Genomic DNA, 23,725 nt, shown 5'->3' with positions numbered 1-23,725 from the left:
TAAAACTGGGTCAAGGATGTCTAAATTGAATTCACAACTGAAAGTTGTGAATTTTTAAAAATAAAAGGTGCAGATTCGTGAATTGCAGAGTTAAATCGCAAAAATTAAGTGACAAAATTTAAAATTTATCTATTTGATTACGTTTATGTTAAACCATAGAGTTCAAAGAAGTTTTATGGGGAGTTTTAGGTGTAGATGTGTCAAAGGAAAAAAATATTGCAACTTTTAATTTTAAGAAAAACGTGGTTTAACTTTTTTTATTTTTAGGGCAAAATTGCGATTTTGACAATTTTCTTCCACCTAAAATTCAAAATAAACTTGATTTTCGTTTTCAGCACCATCAAAAACATAAAGTAAGACCAAATTATCCAAAGTATCTCAAAAAATTAGCGTTATTTTGGGGATTCATACTGTAGATGTTAAACGTTGCACCATTTGTTTTCTATAAAATATTTTAATCCAAAACTTTCCAGAAAACTTCTTTGTACTCATGTTTTATTTTTGAATTTGATTTAAAATCTATATTTCAAATTTTCTCAGTCAAATTTTGCGATTAAACTTTGTAATTCACGAATCTGCACCTTGTACTTTAAAAGATTCATAACTTTTACTAGAATAAGACTAAAAGCTTAAAGCAGAAACCATGGTCTTAAAAAAAGTGAGCGATATATAGTGTACAAACATTAGAAAAAAATATTAAAACGGACCAGAGTTGTAGCGAGCTAAAAGCAAAAACACGTGATTTAATTTGTTTTTTATTTTTAGGGTACAATTGCAATTTTGAAAATATTGCCCCACCTAACATTTAAAATAAATTTTATTTCCGTTTTCATCACGGTCAAAAACATAATCTAAGACCAAAATTAGCCATTCTCCACCCATGGTCAGTATCTCGAAAAATAAGCGTTATATTGGGGATTTCTAATGTCGACATTAAAAGTTGCACTATTTTTTTTTCTATAAAACATTTTGATCTAAAACTTATCAGAAAACTTCTTTGTACTCTCTTCTTTAACATAAATGTGATTATGAAGCTAAATTTTAAACTTCGTCACACAACTTTTGCGATTAAACTTTGCAATCCACAAATCCGCATCTTTTCCTTTGAAAAATTCATAACCTTTATTAAGATAAGAATAAAAGCTTGAAGCAGATACCGTTGTCTTCAGAAATGTTAGAGCTATATACTGTAAAAATTTCAGATAAAAATATTAAGATCGAACAGAGTTGTAGCGAAGTAAACGCAAAAAATCGTGATTTCATTTCTTTTTATTTTTAGTTTAAAATTGCGATTTTGACAATGTTCCCCCACATAAAATTTAAAATAAACTTCATTTTCGTTTTCAGCACCTTCGAAAATATAAAGTATGAATAAAATTAGCCATTCACCCTACCGTGGTCAGTATCTCGAAAACTAAGCGCTTTTTTGAGGGTGTCCCGCTCGTGTAGTTAAGAAATCCAGAGAAACTAAAACGAGTAACACAAAGTATTGCAGGAACAAAGAAGGTTTACTTCTAGGAGAATCCACAGAAAAACACATGGGCGGAACACTTCGAATATCTCTTATATGCAGACAAACAAGAGGAAATATAGGTAAATCAGAATTGAAAAGATCAAAGGGCTTGCGAGATACCAACTTTGAATGCAGTCAAGGAAATAATAAAAGACATAAAAACTAACAAAAGGGAAAAAGAAACTGGCATCCCGGCTAAGATTTTTAAGGAAGGCGGCGAAAAGATGAAAGAAATATTGAAAATCGGTGAAAAGAAAAAGAAAGAAGATTCCGCCTGACATTAAAAGCCGTATCTATAAAAAAAGACAAACGGAATGCGGTTAACTTTTATTTACATCAGTTGTTTTTCCTTTTATTTAACAATATAATTTTTTTTAACAATATTTCTAACCCATGGCGAGCAGTTTATTCACCGAGATTGTACTGCCTTAAATACAAATACCGAGGCAAAAATAGAAGCAAAAGGAAGGCAGAGATTTCTACACAATAGTCACGTTCCCTCATAAATATTTCCCTTCCTATTTTGTCGACATTTCACATAGTAAAAATCAGAACGACATTTCAGATGACTTTGATGTTCTTTTGTTCGACTGCTGATGGCTAATAACTTGCTTGCTCCTTTTCGTTGTCGTACAAGATGATTTAAGTTCAGCAAAACATTCTTGGCTTGAAAACAGTAAATAGAGACTTTATTTTGTAGTCTGATAATGGAAGGAGAAAATTATTGTTAATTGCAATCATTTTAATACCTGCTTTTGATCTTTGTAGGAAAATGTTCCATATATAGTACACTAATCACAAAAAGAATATTTATTTAAATAAAGAAAATGTTTATTTTGGAGATTTGTGTTCGAGAATTTGACCTGTGCACTATGTCTGCTTGAGGAGGTGCGTTATTACAAAAAATGAGTAATATAACGTCAGAACAAGCAGCCCAAGTTGTAGGTTTATTTGGAGATGGACGATCGCAGCAATATCTTGCTGAAGTTTTGGGAATCCACCAATCCAGCGATTCAAGAACTTTAAGAAGGTATAGAGAAAGTGGAGGATACAAAAAAAGACAAGTTCCAGGACTTTACATATGCACGAACCCAGCAGATGAACATCTACAGACTACATCTGCAGACTTTGCGTGGACATCATGTTACAGCTAGACAACTCCTAAATGATCCTCCAATAGCCCGTGGCCCGTAATATTCGGTTAAGTGCCAATTCATTTAGAAACAGTTTAAGGGAATTTGGAATCAGAGCCAGAATTCCTGCTACTGCTCCACTGTTACCGAGGGAACGTCATATAGCACGTTTATGTTTTGTACCAGAAAATATCTATTGGGATATTAACGACTGGGCTAATATTCTTTTTGTTAATGAGTCAAGAGTTGCACTTTTTGAATCCAACAATGCAAAGATTCTGTCGGATCCACAAAGTGCAAATCTTGACTCATCAGCAAAATGAATATTAGTCCAGTCGTTAATATCCCAATCGACATGTTCTGGTACAAAACATAAACGTGCTATACGGTGTGCACTCGTTAACAGTGAATCACTAGCAGTCATTCTGGCTCTGATTCCAAATTCCCTTAACCTGTTTCTAACTGAATTAGCACTTTACGAACCGAACATTATTGGCCACGGGCTGTGGAAAGATCATTTCGCAGTTGTCTAGCTGTATCATGATGTATACGCAAAGTCTGCAGATGTAAATAACATTCATCTGTGGGGTTCGTCCACCTGGGAAGTCCTGGAACTGGTCTTCTTGTGTATCCTCCATAGTCTCTATACCTCCTTAAAGCACTTGAAACGGTGGATTGGTGGATTCCCATAACATCAGCACGATATTGCTGCAATCGTCCATTTCTAATTAAAGCTACAATTTGGGCTGCTTGTTCTGACGTCATAATACTTATTTTTTGTAAGAACGGACCTCCTTATTGAAAACTCAAGCAGACATAAAGCTCTTTAAAGATGGCGTTATGTAATTAGAATTTTTAAAATACCTCCACAAAGAAACTGGTATTTAGAAAAACGAAAACTGGTATACTTATTTATCTTCTAAAGATAAATCGACTCCATCAGTTGTGAATTTCTAGTACCGGTCATAGGCGTCCGTTTTGGGTAGGACAAGGGTTAATTTATAATTTTTTGTCTGTAACTTTTCAGCATTTCTGATACTGGATTATTAAATTGTGTGGTATTGTATTACTAAAAGGTACTCTTGATGTAAGCAGCTAAGATGCACCGTTTTCTAGAAAAAAAACGATTTAAAAATGTTTCGTTTTTTGAATTTGAAAAATATTTGAAATTAATTTTCAAAATAAAGCGGTGTATTTTACCGATTTAAGCAATAATAACTTTTAGTAGTAGAATACCTCATAATTTAATAAGCTAGCTGGTGTCAAAATTGCTTAAAAATTAAAAACAAAAAAGTTATGCGATACAATAACCGTTGATCTACCCAAAACGGACGCCTATGATCGGTACTAGAAATTACCAATTGATGAAATTGATTCATATCTGGAAGATCACTAAACATACCAGTTTTCGTTCTTCTAAATAGTTTTTTTTTTGTGAAAATTTTTTTCAAATTTAAAAAACGAAAAATTTTCAAATATATTTTTCTAGAAAACGGTGTATCCTACCGAGTTAAAGTAAGAATACCTTTTAGTATTAGAATACCTCATAATTTAATAATACAAGGTCAAAAGTACTTAAAAGTTAAAAACAAAAAAGTTACGGAGTCGATTTATCTCTGGAAGATAAATGAGTGTACCAGTTTTCGTTTTTCGAAATAGAAGCGTTCTGGAGGTATTTTAAAAACTAATTACAAGACGCCATCTTTAAAGAGCTTTAGGTCCCTTAGGAAGCATTTTCGGACTAGGTAAATTAGGTTAAATTGTCTTAAAATTATCTCCGGAGAGAAATCTCCGGTTTTCGTTTGTCGGGACAGTTTCTGGACACCCTGTATAGTCACTGCTTGCGCATAACGTGTCGAATAACAGTAAATAGTGTTAATTAAAACAATTCATATGTTTTTTTGGGCGTGGCAGAACCACATCAAAAATATATTTCCGCAATAATTTTAATATCCTAAATAATTAATTAAAAATAAAATAACCGCAATAAAAATTTGTACAGTATAACAGCTCTATAAAGCATTTAAATTATTATTTTTGATAACAAAATTATTGATTTTGTTCCAAATTTAATAAATTCAAATACGATACCATACTACTAGGCCTGGATCCCGCGTACCAAAAAAAAATGTCCACACCAAATAAGCTGTTTTGGCTGATTATATGATGGTGGTTGTTCTTTCCATAATTTGTCTTATTTTTTCATTTTTATGTGCATCTTCAAGATACATACCTACTGATATGCGCCAAAAATCTTTTTTCTTTTCCAAAAATTCCAGAACAAGCAATAATTTTTGTTCCGGTTTCTTAGGAAGTTGCCAGGTTTTACGTTCAAGTACAACGCTTTTAAAAATATTGTTTAATGTAATGTAGTAGTGGCAAATCATTCATAAGAAATTTATTTTATATGCATAATATTGTATTTCCATGTTTTAATAGTTTTTTTATTTAGACCCCGTGTAATATTTTAAAGTGCATATATGTAGCAACCTGCATTCTCTAGGTACGTGACCCATTTTTATGCAACCTCGATCTTTCCATATGTTCATAATATATGTGAATAGTTTCGGAATTTAAACTGCGGTTCATGTCATGGATCTTCTATAATACGTGCAGCTTTGTGGTGAAGTTTTACGTGTTTGTACGACTTTGGCATATACTCCTGATCCAGGTCGTTTAGGTCATATTATCTAGCTTTAAAATATTCTGCAGTATTTATGTGATATTGAAAGAAAGAAGGTAGTAGTTTCAAGAGGAAATAAAACAATTAAAGTTATTAATAGTTTATAGAATTATATTACCTATACAAACTAGAAGGAACAAAGATAATTGTGAAGAAATCGATAATTGAAGACAATAGAGTTTGTACTACCATTATGAATAAAATGAGAAGTCTGAACTATTTACTATCGAAGCGTAAGTAAAATCGTTATTTTTTTTAATCGCATAGACATTAATCATTCTGTGAGTGGCAATATATCAAGTCAGACAAATACACCATCCCTTACATCAAACACAAAATTAACGGATAATAAATAGAAGAAAATATGATAAGGAAATTGAATGACACATTAACTGTGAGATGAAATCAAAAATCTAGAAAGCCAGTATAAGACCAATAATGACGTAGATAAGTGTCAGAAACAAGACCTGGCACAGCCAAAACACAGAGAATGTTGGAAATAGCAGAAATGGGTAAGAAGTACAGGAAGCACGTTGAGAGATTAAATAAGAAGAGACGAGGTCAGAACAAAATGGTCAATGTTATTTATGGAATATTCATAATAACTACCAAAAAATATTAAAAAAGCGGCCATCATGCCAGAGTCATATATCATCACTGTCATGAAATTTTTACAAATAAAGAACATTTTGTATAATAAAAAGCAAGGTTGAAAAATACATGTTTTTGAAGTTATACTTCTTTACGGGCGTAATGACGGTGAAATTTTATATGGGAAAACCTAGCGACCGGGCGCATGCGCATTATAACTTTGTTCTGATTGGATGTTCAAATGACATGACAAAAATTATCCAATATGGCAGCTGTGGCACAGCTGTGGGACTGTGGTTTGGTTATAATGTATGCTTGTTGCGTTTTAAAATTTGTAGGAAGAGAAACAACAAACAAAAAGTTAGTTAATGGTTATACTGCCTTTTTAAATAGTTTTCATATTATATTTTTGGACTTATTTACATAGAAGAGATGATTGTTGCATGCCAATGTGAAAGCTCATCAAACTGTAACTAGTATGAGTGCCGCAGATCTCGCTTATTCAAAGCTAAAGAATCTTTCACTGGTAAGTGTTTTATAAATAGTTGATCAAATTTTGTTATGATATTTGAACATAGCCACTTTGCACGACGCAAGTGATTGCGAAATTTATTAGTCGTTATACGGGCTCCGATACCTACCTTGAACCTACCAAAATACATAAGTAGTATGTAATACTTTTATTTACATAATTTGATTACCATCAAAATTTCTATCAATATTCACCTAATATATTGTTTTCTTACTCTATGTTTTGTTGTATTTTTTCAATTCTAAATAATTTCAATTCAAAATCAAAATAATTTGATTTACATAAGTTAAAAATGTCAAAAGGTTAATCTGTTTAGTTAGACGATCTTCGCACATAATGACAAGCTGTCTTTGTGGCGAAGTTTTAATGCGAGTGAATCCCAATACAACGCAAATACCAGCCGCGTGGTAAGTTGGTTCGAATCCCAATTGAAACTTTTATTTTTTTTATACATTTTATGATTGTAAGTATATTTATTATATAATTTTATTTTCAGAAAATACGTATTTAGTTAAAAATTTTTCCGACAATTAATGTTCAGAAATCATTTGTGGCATTTTTAATGTGTTTGTGTGTGTTTTATTTTTTTATTATTTTAATTTTTGGCACTGTTTTAAGAAAAATGTTTGAGAAGTAGTAAGTATAAATTAATTTAATATTTAAATAAAATATAAATAAAAAGTATATTAATTTCGTTTATAATCATATAATCATATAATAGAAGTATAACTTCTTACGTGCGTACAAAGTACACACACATTCTTTTTTTTTATTTTATACAACACAAACGTTTTTTTTGTTTTAAACGGTTTTTTTTTGTTTTAAACATGTTTTTTTCGTTTTTATATTACATGTTTTAAACAAATAAAACGTAGAAAAAAACATTGTTTAAATCATATTTCTTAAAATGAGAAGGATCTGTTTGAAGAATTAGGCAGCACAGATACATATAATAACTTATGGCTGTTCAGCCCATATTCTGAACTTACTTGCCCACGATATAGAAAGGCCAGGAATAAAGAACAGTGTCAAAAAATTGCAAATATTTCAGAAATGTACATTTTGCTAGCTGGTGATTCTGCTCTTGTATTGCATTAGGATGTTCGTTGGAATACTTTATCGGAATGCTTAGAAAGTTAGCTGAAAAACTGGCCAATATTATTTCACATTTGCTCTAAACAATAGAATAAGTATTGATAAAGATGTAATAAAGCTTGTAAATGATACAAAGTTAAAGACAAATGCCTAAGACTAGGTATTTATAAAAATTAAAGTATATTGCAGTGCAGGGATAAAGTCCAAACAAATACTTGCAGTAAAGGAGAGGCTATAGAGATATGGCTAGAACTTCTGGAAGCATTCGAGACTGAACACGCAAATGGCGAATTTTTGGTAAATGATACGAATAAAGTCAAGGAGCTTATGGAAATAACTTTGATCCTGGCTCATTTTTTGACAAATTTGCCTGCTCATCGCTTAAGTGGAAATAAATTTAGTCAAGAGCAAATAAAAGCTGGCACGGAATATGTAGAAACTTCACTTCACATCCAGACGTATTGCCAATTGTTATTAATTACCAGACAAAGTGTGTACCCTTTAAACCATACATATTTTCTAAACATCTAATGTAAGACCATTGGCATGGTGGCGTTCTATGGTCATCCAACATAAAAAAATTCTTCTCATCATACTCTTTAGTCAATTCCAAACTATGTAACCTGCTAGGCCATGTCAAAGCTGCTAAGTTGGTTTCAATTTTTAAAGAGCTTAATTCTATAAGTGATCACGTGGCTGATAAAATTGATGACTTAGATTACAAGATTACTATAAGACTGAAAAAATTTGAGAAATTTATTAACTCTTATATGCAAAATGTTTTGAAATTTTCCAATTTTTGTTGTGTCCCCATTATTAATAAATAAATAATATATTTGTTACAAAGTCTGTATAATAGGTAATATTTATAAGATTTTTTTTCATATTTATGTATTATTCAGAAAAAAAAATGAAAAAAGGCGCTTGTTTAATTTAAGTGTTTTAAACAAAAACTGTTTTAAACCTAAACAAATTTTTAAAACTTGTTTAAAACAAAATGTTTAAAACAAAACAACCCTGATAAAAAGATTAAACAAAATACGACTTTGACTATATTATAATATTTTTTATGGTTGGCGATAAAATTTTGTATTCACCACGTCAGTAAAGACTCTTTATCGAACTCGTCGAAATATCGAACTCGTTCTAGAAAAAGTCACTTTACTGACTTGGTACATAAATAACTATTACTTTGAATTATACATACTTCATGTCCCTGTCGCATTTATTTCCGGCAAATACCATAGGTACACGAGGTAAAGTCTTTTTTCTGGTTATTCCCACTCCTCCGCCGGTTGAAGCTAAGGCGTTAACCTTCGTTTCCAATATCTGCTCTCGAAGTCTGGCAGCTTCTTCAAAGCTTTCTCTACTGTCCATACTAAATACGATGACAAAAATGTCACCTAAAATAACGAAATATATACATATACACTAAAGTAACTCCAAAATAATGAAGAACTAGCTATAATGGATATTAGGCCGGCTATATTGTTACAACAGTTCCGTAAGATTTACTCGATATTTAAAAAGTCAAAAACTCTGAACTATTTAGAAAATAAAATAGAGCAACCACAAAACGATTTAAAATTTAAGATAGAAAGATAAATAGTTAAGTAAATACTGTAAAAAGATAAATACTGTTTCAGTAGCTAATATCAAATCTGAATAAACAGCCTTTCATAGTTGAACCAGTCACAATTATCCTCATGAAGCAGAAGGGTAGGTAATTAATCTACTTCTTTGGTCGTTATTAAACAAAACTGTATTTTAATTCAGTTACATTATATTTACAATTCACAATCAGTGACTAACCCATACAACTGTTTACAATAACATCACGACCTAGCCCAACGCTATGTCGCCATCTTCTTTACGTTAATAATTAATTATTCCAGTCTCTATGCTCGCCCCCATTAGGTAAATTATTCCGATTAGTTTTAACTTACTCAAAAAAAGGTCCGTATAACAAATTCACAGAGTGCCAGGAGGTACCGCAATCGGAAAATTGTTTAAACAATTTGTTTTAAACAAATTTAAAAAATCAATTTTTTCACTTCGGACAATTTTTTTGGATTCTTTCTGTCATTTTGAGCAAAAAAAGGTCTTCTGTAATTTTTCTTTAAAAATTGTTGGTGAGTTATCTATCGGTATCTGATTTAAAATTTGAAAAACGCGAAAATGGCCATTTTAAGGCTTAATAACTCGGTTAAAAATTATTATTATGAAAGTCAGAAAGTGAGCATATCAAATTTTAAAGCCCCCCTACAAGATCCTGAAGAAATGTGTCATTATTTTATTACTGACCTGTTATTTTTAATTACAGTAGACTTCCTCTATAGCAAGAACTGAAATGGCGAACTCATTACCTCGTTATAAGCGGATCAGACAACAATAATATTGAAATGTTTTGATGCCTCTTACGTAGTTTATTAGGTGTCGATGGTCAACCTGAACAATGATGCTTCGCCATCGTAAATTGTAAATTTCCTACGATATTCAATATCGGTCGATAAAGGAAGAAGTTTATTAAAGGCGGTCGAGTTTATTACAGCACTGGCCTCGATAATAACATTCGCGTTGGGCATTTCTATATACAAGCAGTTAAAGTATTTATTTATAGCCATTACTACGCTAAAAACATGTAAAGAAACATATTGTTCGATTTCATTTTTCCTCGTTATAACCAAATATGCCTCGTTATAGAGGTGTTATAGTTCAATAGGAATTTCATGGGATATCTAGTGTACCTCGTTATTAGCGAAACCTCGTAATATCCGTGTTCGTTATAGAGGGATGCACCATATAAAAGAAATATTTTTTGCTCATAATGATACAAAGAATCTAAAAAAAATTGTCCAAAGTAAAAAATTGATTTTTTGAATATGTTTAAACAATTTTCCGACCGCGGTACCTCCTGGCACACTGTGGATTTGTTATAAGGACCTCTTTTGAGTAAGTTTGTGCAAAAAAAACACATTGGAATAATTATTATAATTTACTTAATAGTCTAGAGAAATAAGATTTTTCTCGTGACACATCCCCCTCCAGGCCGAAACCAAATTTTTTGAGTAGTATGGACATCTATATTAATAAACTATATGATTCCTGCAGCCGATTTTGATTATATATATAGTAATAAACAAATGAAGATCAAAAAACGGTAAATTTTCGCTTTTTTCATCTATTACTAAAAAGTGAAGCATTCTAAACAAATTTGACAATAAGCAATTCATAAATCATATAAAAAACTTCAATATGGCGTTCGCTGAATATGTCTATCTTTATTTGTTGCTTAGAAAATTGCAAAATAAGTCATAAATTTTGAGATTTTATAAATGTTCATAACTCATGTAAAAATTAAGTCAGAACCTTCTTATTAATATTCCCGTATACCATGAAAATTTGTTGATAAGTAAAAATACTTTAAGCGCTTGCATAGCAAATCTGCCAGATTTTCTGGAAATATATACTGACGCATCAAAACAAAATGACGGTACGGGGTGTGCATTCTATATACCATCAGCAAACATTCAAGAAAAATTCAAACTAAATAGCAGTACTTCCATTTTTTCTGCAGAAGCTATTGGTATTATTAAAGCCTGTGAGTATATCGAAAAAAGCAAGTTAAAAAAAATACATCTTTTGAGTGACTCCTTATCGGTTCTTAAATGCATCGCTAACCCAATTAATGTGGTGGCTACTGATATAAATCCTTTTATTAAAGAACTAAAATTAAAAATTCATAAATTAAGAAAAAGTCACTACGAATTAAAATTCACTTGGGTAAAAGCTCATATAGGACTTCGTGGAAATGAAGTAGTAGATTCCTTAGCCAAAGAAAGCGTCACAACTGGACAGTATATGGAGAACAATTTAGGAGCTCAAGAATATTTAACGATATCTAAACGTAATTTTAAGGAAAAATGGGAATTACACTGGAAAAAATATTGCGGTAATTGCCCCACACGATACACACTGTTACATTCAAGTATTCCGACAGTGTTGTGGCACCAAGAGTATGATTTTACAAGGAATGATATTGTGACCATTTGTAGGCTTAAATTCGGACATGCAAGCTTTCCTCAACATTTATATAGAATCGGTGTAGTCAATACCGAACTTTGTGAAACCTGCAATGTGGTGAGCGACTTGGATCACATTTTTTATGCTTGTAGTAAATTTGAAATACAAAGACAGGAATTTATTAATAGTTTATTATTGCAAAACTTATACCCCCCTTTCAATCTACTTCATTTACTATCATTAAATATGTGTCAGGTATACAAAATTATTCTTAAGTTTATTAAGATGTGTAACTTAAAACTTTAGAGTGTAGGTATTAAGCTCGTTACCTCTGTTATATAGCCAAATATTTTACCTATTTACCTATATTTTCCGAGGTCTACCCTTTCTGTCTGTGAGTCACCTTGAATGACCCCTAGGTGCGAAAAGTAATCCTAGTTCCTCTCCCCATCGTAGTTCTTCATTTAAATTTCCAGAATAATAGTGTAGTTAGATTAGTTAGTTAGAATAGGTTACACATTTGTTACTGGCTGAATGGGCACTTAGCCCAAAGGCCAAAAAAAAAAAAAAAACCTTCTTATTACACTGAACGCTGATACTTCTTGTGCTTAAATTATATCTTAAATTTCAAATCAATTAGTCAAATAGTTTAAAAGTTATTTAATTTGTTTATTCCAAATTTATTTTTTTTTGCAACACTTTAAGTCAGAAAATTACTTATAAATATATTATATAAAATACTTGTAATATGTTACTTTTTACACCACTATAGACTGGGACTTGGGACTTTTGACTTTTTTTAAACTACATTGATGTTGCTCTGAAAATACAAAGTTTATTAATTTTACAATATTTACAAACTTAAAATTATACTACCTGAAAATACAAAGAAACAACAATTTAAGCTAATTATTCTACGTTAAATAATTCTTAATCATTTATGACATTAAATAATTTTAACAAAGTTTATTCATGACATTTTGCCACTGTCACTTCACTTTATCTTGCTAATTGGCTAGTGTCTCAGCTACTTGCTTCAAACTTAAATTAAAGAGAATCTCGACAGCATATATTGTATGTCGGGATTTCTCTTTACATACTTATAAATAATTAGAATAACTTTTTAACCGTTACCCGTAAAAAAAATTATTATTTCATATTTAGAAAGACATATTTAGAAATATACATTTAGAAAGAAAAACAATTGTCCTAGGAAAATTAGCGATGAAGTTAGCGTCCCACCCCCTTTTTAATTCACATGTTCTTGCAAAATAATTTTGCAATATTTAGAATTATTTTTTGTCATTTTTTTTTAATTAAATTAATAGTGTAAATTTTCTTCTTTCATAAACTATCCAAAGTATTACTGTAACTTTACCATTTTCTGACTTATAGTGTTGCAAGAAAAATTAATTTGGGATAAACAAATTAAATATCTTTTAAACTACTTGACGGATTGCTTTGAAATTTTTAGGGTATGGTTTAAGGGTATGATTTAAGTCTCAGCATTCCTTGTAATAAGAAGGTTCTAAGTTAATTTTTACATAAGTTATGAATATTTATAAAAACTCAAAATAGACGAAAAAAGCGAAAATTTACCGGTTTTTGATCTTCATTTGTTTATAGCTAAGTATATCATCAAAATCGGCTGCAGGATAGGTTATTATTATAGAGGTCACTACTGAAAAAATTTGGTTTCGGACTGGAGGGGGTTGAGTCACCAACAGGATATTTTTTTCCTTATTTCTCTGAACTATAACGGGGGCGAGCATACATTCTGGACTATGTAGTCTTGACACTTAGCGAAGTATTTATTTAATAAAATAAGCAATTTATAAAGCACACCGCACACATCTTATGGAAAATATAATGTCATTCAAATTCAATAAAATTTACATGAATAGATTCGTCTCGAATTAACGGTCATTTTATATCATTGCGCCAGCTCTGAATTTTAAATAATAAGAGCATAAATTGTTATAAATAAATCTGAAATAATCAAATGGGTACGTACTTAAGTTAGAGATAGAAAAAATATTTGAAAATACCCAAATTATCGGTACTCCATAAATATTCTCAGGCTATTAAAGCCTCTTATTATAATAGTTTCACTAATCCGCTTAGGTCCCGCGGGGTTTAAGCTGTTTTGAATAGCACCCAGTGATTGTAAATGACATTTTTATGAACTTCAAAAATGTGATTTCGATGAACTTTAATTTCAATTTGCGCCGTAATTAATTAATCATAATTAGGAGTTAGAGCAATGATACGAAATGACCGTTAATTCTAGACAACTCTATTAATGAAAATTTTATCCAATTTGAGTGACATTATAATAATATTTTCCATAAGATGTGTGCGCTGTCCTTTAAATATCTACCTAATACAACCAAAATAATCTTGCGAAACTTGGAAACGTCCCTAATTACACGCTTTTCACGTATTTGCTAAAGATCTAAACGCGATACCGGAAATTTAATCAAAATCTTTATGAGCATTGGCTGCAGAGCGAAAAAATATCAAGCAGGAGTTATCATTTAATCATTTTTGCCGTTTTCCGCTCACCAAAAAATAAATTTAATATTCTCAAGGTGTGTATCCTTTTGAAAGGTTTTAAAATAATACTCGATATATTGATTCTCTGACGTAATTACAAGATTAGGATGTATTTGTAATTACAACAAATTCTACGAAATTCAAAGTTTTTAAAGTAACATTGATAACCATTCTAATTTCGAAAATGATAATCCTATAGGCCTGGATACCGAGTACCAAAAAAAGTTGATTAATAGCAAGCTGAAAATTTGTTAATAGCTTAACAATGTCGGACAAACTTTTGTGTATGGAAACACTTGAACATTGTTGGTAATTGTGGAACGTGATTTTAGTTGTGGAACGTACCATCCTGACAAGTTTATGCTTGTGAAAACTATCAGTTTGTTTTTAAATTTATTGAATAGCAAACTTTATATAATATATTTTTTTTTATTAACCCCACATTTATTACAATCTATCTATACAATCTAAACATATAATATATAATACCTACCTATAATATAATATAATTCATATAATATATGAAAAAGTTTTTGTCCGACAAATATATTGGACGTTTTAATAAGTCCGATATGTAGACATGTCAAATGGCAGGAATTATATTGGTGATAAATAACAGTCTGATTTTTGCATGAGAGTTTAATGGATAGGAAAATCTGTCCGACAAAATGGGACGTAGCTATTATTTATTCAACTTTTTTGGCACGCGGGATCCAGGCCTCCTATGTAAATTATTTAAATTTTATGTAATATTTATTGTCGTTTCAATTATTCTAAAATATACAATCTTTCGAAACTGATATATCATTACTAGAAGAATTTATGAACTAATCGAATTACAATAATAACATATTATATATAACATAATTAATATTTTATAAACAATAATTAGTGTAATTAATTTTATTTTACATGCTAACTAATGAATGCTGATGATATAAAAGACATTTAAAAAACAGATACGTTTTTGAAAATGGAACAATTAAAAACTGATTATCAGGTAGATAACTGTAATATGTAATTTCGAGTAATTATGGCCAAACGATTGGTGGTTTGTGTTACGCGATGTGATTTGTCAATAATAATGCCTGCAATTAAATCAGATTAGGCAGTGACGTTGGTATAAACCTCGTAGGCAGAATAGTTAGACATATTGTTACATTTTTTTTTAAATTCTTTTATTGAAATAAAAAGTTTACTCCAGTTCTGTGCAGTAAATACACGTCGTCTTCCACATTTTGGTAGATTCAGCCATCGTACATAATCAAACATGGTTCCTGGTCAAACTCCGTTATTGTTCTATAAATGGTTCTGCGTGAATTCTGAAATATTCGACAAATATTCGCTTTGAGTAGCCCCTCAACCAACTTGTAGATACTTTTTATTATTTCCAATTTATACTACATAATATGTCTCAAAATGAACACATTAAAATAAATAAATCTTAACTGACAGTGGACAATGTAAACAAACTTCTGTTTCCAAGGGCAACTTGCTATTACTTTGTTTTTGTTAAAATTAAAGCTAATGAATTTTGTGCAAAGACTTTTACGACATACGTTATTAGCGCAAGACACGAAATTTTTATGGTAACACCTTTATAGGACACTTTGAACACTTTTATAGAACGACCTATATTCGTATACATATAAATACCTTATACCTACCCTTAAACATAAATATATTTTAATAATTAATCAGCCTGCTCCGTTTTTATCAGATAATTTTTTGGGGTTTTACTTTTGATGATTCAATGAGTTATTAAAAAGAAAATATTAGGGATCCTCTCAAGCAAAATTTTATTTTAGGGAAATGGTTTAATTACGCTTTTCAATTCCACTTCCTCATTCTCGTTACTTATGCATCTTTAAGTTGTTAAATGGTAAGCACCGTTTTATTGAAAAATTTTCTTCGATATAAAGATGTATTTAAGGAGATAGGCGCAAACTTTCGGCTCCAATGCTATTTAAATATATTCATTATTTTCGAATCCTGAAAAAACTAATAATTATTTTTGAAAAATTTAAACTGAAAATGAAAGATGACATCATTACCGAGGGTAGAAAGTCCCTGAAAACTTTTTAATGTTTATTTTAATAATAGAGAGAGAAAATTTAGTGTTTTTAATTTCTAATACTGGTTGAAAAGAAAATTCTTGTTATTCTTACGGACTTTCTACCCTCGGTAATGATCAACGGTAATGATCAACCAACAATCTTTCATTCTGCATTTCAATTTTTTAAGAATATTTATTAGTTTTTCCAGGATTCGAATAAAATGAACACCATATCATGTCTGTGGTGATATTTTCTAAATCGAACATTCGCTATCTTTGTCATACAGTGCACTCAGTTGAACATAATGTGGTGACAAGACAGTGACAAACAAGGCTACTAAATATTTGACACGGCTTCAGCAATATTTTGAGTTGTTTATTAATATATAATATTGATAGTGTATTTGAAGACGTGAAATTAATAAAAAATTATTTGCTTATTATTTATGTAAGATCCAAGCAGAGAACCAGGAACATACACCAAGATATATTTTGTGATCTAAGTATTTTGTTGTTAAAATGTTCATAATTTATCTGAGCGTTCCATAGTAACAATGTATTATTAAAAAATCCCGTTATCACTTTTTTCTATTTTCTCGGTCATTAGTTTTTACTGTATAGTATACAAATTATTGTAATCACTGAATACATTACTAGTGAAAAAATAATCATATTAATTAACTAAATCTAATTTAAATTTAAGCGATTCTACAAGTAACGGTTATTCAAGAACATTCAAAATCCATCTCTAAGTTAAAGAGGACAATATCATTGTCAACTAATGTTTACATCTCCATACCAGTGAGAATTATACTACACGTAATTTTTTTACAGGGATAGCCGTAAAATATTTGGGCCTACGCTCTTAAATGATTCATATCGTTTAACAGAATTCCATAAAAAGTAATCTTTTGATAATAAAATTCTTGATAGATAAATTAATAGAAAAATACAGAAAATAAAATTCATTGAAATATGGCAGAAAATCACATAAAGGCTGTAAGTTTTAAAGGCTATACGTTTTAAAGATTTACATTTTGAGCTTCTCTCTGGGTTAAAAATATTTAACACATGCTAAAGAATTTGCAATTTCATCACTACTACAAAATAATAAAGTCTTTCATCGAAAAAAAGATAAAGGAAAAACAAAATTATAGCGAAAAATGAGTGGCGGTATTCATTTTTGGCAGTTAAAGTAGAACATTTCTTTGCAAAAAAGGAATTGAACCAGTTTGGGAGCGCCTATATTATTTTCAAGAATGTTGGGTCCGTATAAAATTCCCGTTTTCTCTAAATATACACGAGGAAATTTCACGTGAAAAATACCTATACGGTATTACAATTGTTCAATTGTACAATAATTGGGGGAGAGTGGAGTAATGAACCTCGGAAACATGCGTGAGATTACCATAGAGGAAATACAGAACGCACTTAAAAAAATTAAGAACGGGAAGGCACTAGGAGACGATAAGATAGTGGTGAAGGCCATAAAAATTAGAGGATGTATCCTATTCGAAAAAAGTTAAGGTCTATTTGGTTTATGCCTTTTTCATAAAATAATTCTTAATGAATGGAACAATGCCCTTATGGTAATCATGTATAAAAAAGGGGACCCCACAAATATCCAAGACTACTGACCCATTAGTCTTTTGACACCCTTGTAGAAGCTTTTTATCAGGGTGATCACTAACCTACTTCAGAGCAAATTGGACTTTTACTAACCAGTAGAACAGGCTGACTTTTGCTCAGGGTTTGGGATAAACGATCACCTACTAAGGTAAGGTCGCCAATTAAGGCCACCTTAACGTTTAAATATCTGCAATATTTTATTCAGGAACAATATGGGGGAAAACTCTTGTATAGCGTATTGCCTAACATTTTAGCTATCGAATTTCAGGATAAAATACTTAGATACTAAATAAATAAAGAAATATAAAATTTTAACATTGAATAAATCTGGAATATTTGGCCTTATTAGGAACTGGTAGCTTAATAAGGCCAGTTTCATTTTTTACGCAAATTGAGGTGGATAATAAATTTTAAACCTAACAATTAAAGAACAAATACAAAATTTAGTGAAAGAAACTTTTATTCATATTAAAAACAAAAATTTGTCAATACATTAAGCACACATATCGCACATTTACACACATCTAGGACAATTGGTTTTATTAGGACACTGTCTACTTTTTTTATTTACCATAAAAAAAATAATAAAAAGCAATATAGAGAAAAAAACAGTTCCAGTTCCTTAAAAAGTATTAATTTACTATCGCTTTATAAAGAAAAAATAATTGGCTTATATTCATTAAGTACCACTTTAGTAATTTTATAACTTACCTAAAATTTATAAACGAACTTCCGCACCGTAACAAATACGTGTCTAGTCTACTTGGCGCTGCTATGTGATACTACCGACTGAATGGCTTAGACGATTTTGACTGAGAAAGACATTTACGGTGACCTCTAATATATAATATCTATATTTAAGAAAATATTTGCAATTGGCCTAATCAAGACACTGGCCTTATTTGGCGACACTATCTTATGACTAAAGGTATTGATAGAAAAAAAGAATGTGTGTGTACTTTGTACGCACGTAAGAAGTTATGCTTCTATTATATGATTTAAACGAAATTAATATACTTTTTATTTATATTTTGTTTAAATATTAAACTAATTTATACTTACTACTTCTCAAACATTTTTATTAGAACAGTGCCAAAAATTAAAATAATAAAATAATAAAACACACACAAACACATTAAACAAGCCACAAATGATGTCTGAACATTAATTGTCGAAAATTTTTTAACTAAATACGTATTTTCTGAAAATAAAATTATATAATAAATATACTTACAATCATAAAATGTATTAAAAAAAAACAAAAAAGAAAGTTTCTATTGGGACTCGAACCAGCGCTGATAAGCGCGGTTGGTATTGGAATTCACTCGCCTTCAACGCTTAGCCACGGACACTATGTGTCATTATTTACGAAGATCGACTAACTAAACGGATTAAACTTGTGATATTTTGATATTTTGAAAATTGATCAAATTATTTTAATTTTGAATTGAAATGATTTAGAATTGAAAAATACAACAAAACATAGAGTAAGAAAACAATATATTAGGTGAATATTGATAGAAATTTTGATGGTAATCAAATTATATAAATAAAAGTATTACATACTATGTATTTTGGCAAATCAAATAGGTAGGTTTATACCCATGATACATTAACAATTATTATATACCTGTTGCTTTTAAAAACTATTTAAAAGTCACTACAACATTATAAACTTTTTTGTTTGTGTCCTCACAACAATAAAACTAATAGGTATATTATACATTTGTTTACCTTTACCTTTACCTCCAAACCACAGCTGTCCTACAGCTGCCATATCGGATAATTTTTGACATGTCATTTGAACATCCAATCAGAACAAAGTTATAATGCGCATGCGCCGGGCTGATAGGTTTAAACATATAAAAATTCACCCTCTATCGCCGGTAAAGAAGTATAACTTCAAAAACTGTCGAATATAATCGATCACTAGTACTGATATTTGTTGATTTACAGAAAAAATCGACACAATTAGTGATAAAATAGCGACAGCACTTGCCCATTGTCGAATAGATTACAAGTACACTCATTTAATTCATAATATCTATAAACATGCAACAGCGAGTGTGCAGCTCTATCAAGAAACTAACAAATTCAATATCGAGAGAGGTGTTACACAAGGAGAGACAACGTCACCGAAGCTTTTCACGACTATCTTAGAATATGCGTTTAAAAAACTGGACTGGGCCAACAAGGGAATATGCATAGACGGAAAGCAACTCAACAATCTCCGGTTCGCTGATGATATTGTCATAATCGCTGACAACATCAACGAAGCAAACGAAATGCTCACAGAGCTTGCGAAAGGAGCTGAAGAGGTTGGTTTGCAAATAAATAAAGACAAAACCAAAATGATGACTAACTTGGTGTAAGGAGGATCGATAACACTCGAAGACAATATCATAGAAGAAATAAGTCAATATCGATATCTCGGACAAGACATCAAAATTTCTAGAGACAATCAGATCCAAGAGATAGATAGAATGATTGATCTAGGCTGGGCAGCATATGGCAGATTAAAAGACATATTCAGCAGTGAAATTCCTCTAAGCCTTAAAAGGAAAGTATACGATCAATGTGTTCTTCCATTCATTATGTACGGAGCTGAAACACTAACATTAACCAAAGCAAGGATCTCAAAATGTAGAATAGCACAGCGGAAAACGGAAAGACCCATTCTAGGCATAGGACTTGCGGATATAGTGAGAAATTTAGAAATAAGACAAAGAACGGGTATACAAGATATACAAAGAATTACCAGATTATAATAGAGTTTCGCCGGATATATAATAATAGTGAGACTGCAGGATGATAGATGGGCAAAAAAATTGTTGTAATGGAGACCTCGCACGGACAAGAGAAGCAGAGGCAGACCACCAACACTTTTGAAAGACGACATAAAAGGAATAGATGGTACATGGATGCAATTAGTTCAATTACCACAAGATCGAATTGCCTGGAGATGTGCTGAAGGAGGCTTATGAGAGCTGGATGATGATTATTGAAATTGATTACTCTTTTTGATATTTATATTATTAAAACAAAAACATTTTATATGTTGGCTTCGAAGTAACTTGAATTAAAAGATATGTACAAAATTTGGAGTTGAAAACGTACAAGAGTTTGAAAACACTTTTAATTGATATTTCCCGGATATTTAAAATTCCCTTTCTAATTTCGAGAAATTAAATTATAATTAAGGTATGAACTTGAGTAAACTTACATTTTTGAGTAATATAAAACTCTCGACTGGTCTGATACTTTGCTTAAACTTATCTATACTGTTTACCAAATAATATTTGTAAAATTTCTTGTTTAAAAAGAAAAATTCGTTTCGAAATCATCTTCGGATTTTAATTAATTTTGTATGTCGAGCTGAAAAGTTCTGAGTCAATTTCCAATAGCAGTAAACGCAAATAAAAGTTTTTAATTTTCTTTGAATGAAAATTCACTTTAGTTGACGTCACTGTCAATTGCATTGACATGTTCTATTTAAAATAAAATTTCTACAGCTCAATCGATTTGTTTACCGATAATTTAAGACACCTTTTTATCTAGAAATAAATATATATACAGGGTGGGCCAAAGAAAAGAGTTCACCTCGATATTTAGCAGTAGTTATTAGATTTTAAGTAAATGCCCAAACAGGTCGATTTTTATTTTTATATTGCAATTTTTTGGCATATATTTCATACTACGTAATGCCGTAATCAATTATTTTTTAAATGGGAATAGGGGTCATGTGGTAGCTCATTTGAAAGGATGGTCAATTCTCTATTCAGTAATATAAACATTAACATAATAATTATTTATACAGAGTGACCAAAAAATATTTGTTTAATTAAAATAATTGACGCAAGAAGAACAATGTATGCGCTTTATTTAACTCAAATTACATTGCACTTCTGTCAGAAAATATAAAAGTATGTTTATTTCTTTCTGCTTAAATTAAATTACAAATAGCCTCCCATCTAGCTCTTGATAGTTGGAACATTTAATTTAAGCGAAAAACCATGTTTATTTGCCAAATAAACATTTTTTTCTATTTTGTGACATCTGTGGTATGTATTTTGAGTTAAATAAATTAAATACATTCTTCTTTTTGCTTCAATTAATTTAACTCAAAAATTAATTTTTGCCAATCCTGTATAAATAATGATATTATTGTTTATATTACTGAATAGATAATTAAACACCCTTTCAAATGAGCTACCACACGACCCCTATTCCCATTTATAAAAATCATCGATTACGTCATCACGCCCAGATGAATGACGTCACTAGTATGAAATATATATCAAAAAATTGTAATTTAAAAATAAAAATTAACCTGTTTCGACCTTTCGTTAAAATCCAATAACTACTGCCAAATATAGAGATGGACTCTTTTCTTTCGCGCACCCTGTATATAGGGTGAGGCAGATAACTGGCCTATTAGAAATATTTAGAAAACTAAAGGCTACAGAATCATGAAAATTGGAATGAAGGGGTTTTGAAGGGTGATCTATTTAATGAAAATATTTTCATCAATTTGCCACCTCCGGTTATACCGGAAGTGGCTTAAAACTTCTTTTTTTTTAATGGGACACCCTGTATATTTTTACATTTTTAGATTCTACTCGATGTCTTCTTTCTTAAAATATGCGGTTTTGTAATGTTATACAGGGTAGTTTAAAAGCTAATTACTTTTTTTTATTAATTTCGTAGCAACTTTCACACCTTGTAGAATTGTAGTAGTTGGATATCAAAAACTTTATTTATGTTAAAATGATTTTTAATATAGTCTTCTATTATTAAAAATTATTAGTATAGCTAAATGTTAAATTTTAGTATACAGGGTTGGTCGAAACTCGGAATGAGGATTTTCTGAATATTCTTAAATGGAACACCCTGTATTTTAGTATTGCAATGAAAAGACATTTTATGGTAGTTTTTTATTTCTTAAGCATTCCCTATACCTAAATGCTTTAGTTTGTGCTTAATTGTTAATCGCGCCAAGAATGTTAACTACGTAGGTATTTTGATAGCTCAACCATTATTGGCAATTTTAAAGATCAGTCAAGATTAATATGTATTTATTTCCGAAAAATTATTTGTAATTGAATATTTTCACGGCCAACCTAATAAAATTTCACGTATTTTTTGTTGAAATTGATGTTTGGCTTGAATCACCAATAACTCACAAATTAAAGCAGTTAGGTATAGGGAATGCTTAAGAAATAACAAAGTAGCATAAAATATCATTTCATTACGATAATAAAATATAGGGTGTTCCATTTAAGAAAACTCAGAAAATACTCTTTCCGAGTTTCGACCCACCCTGTATAGTCCAATTCAACATTTAGCTATACTAACAATTTTTAACAATAGTAGACTATATTAAAAATCATTTGAACATAAATAGAGTTTTTAATGTCAAACTACTACAATTCTACAGGGTGTGAATGTTGCTAGGAAATTAATAAAAAAACGTAATTATCTTTTAAACTACCCTGTATAACATTACAAAACCTCATATTTTAAGAAAGAAGACATCCAGGAAATCCAAAAATGTAAAAATATACAGGATGTTCCATTTAAAAAAACGAAGTTATAAGCCACTTCCGGTATAAGCGGAAGTAGCAAATCGATGAAAATATTTTCATTAAAGAGATCACTATTCAAAACATACCTGCGAGATATTAAAGTTGGTTGGATGAAAATTAAAGGATTTTTTTACCGATCATAATTCCTCCCTATAACGTGACCCTTCCTCTTTTATATTTATGAACAAATCTGGCAGTTTCCGTTCTTGCTTGTCTTCCTCGCCCTCTTAGTACAGGAATTCGTTAATCATCCGATTTTACACATCCTACTTTCCTTTGAAAAAATCACTTAAATCGGATAACAGGTTTAGGAAATTCGAGACATCAAA

The 23,725-nt window shown here is 30.5% G+C and overlaps 1 protein-coding gene across 3 annotated transcripts in view; it reads right to left on the bottom strand.

The window, feature by feature from the left end:
- LOC114338119 (GTP-binding protein Rhes) overlaps positions 1–23,725 on the bottom strand; it is a 108,289-nt gene that overhangs the window by 9,511 nt on the left and 75,053 nt on the right. For all 3 annotated transcript variants that reach the window (XM_050651275.1, XM_050651274.1, XM_050651273.1), the window contains one exon: positions 8,755–8,950. In XM_050651275.1, the coding sequence (XP_050507232.1) occupies positions 8,755–8,950 (196 nt within the window). The remainder of the gene's footprint in view (positions 1–8,754; positions 8,951–23,725) is intronic.

The sequence above is a fragment of the Diabrotica virgifera genome, chromosome 5, assembly GCF_917563875.1.
Source record: "Diabrotica virgifera virgifera chromosome 5, PGI_DIABVI_V3a".
NCBI lineage: Eukaryota > Metazoa > Arthropoda > Insecta > Coleoptera > Chrysomelidae > Diabrotica > Diabrotica virgifera.
This window is presented reverse-complemented; position numbering and strand designations above follow the sequence as displayed.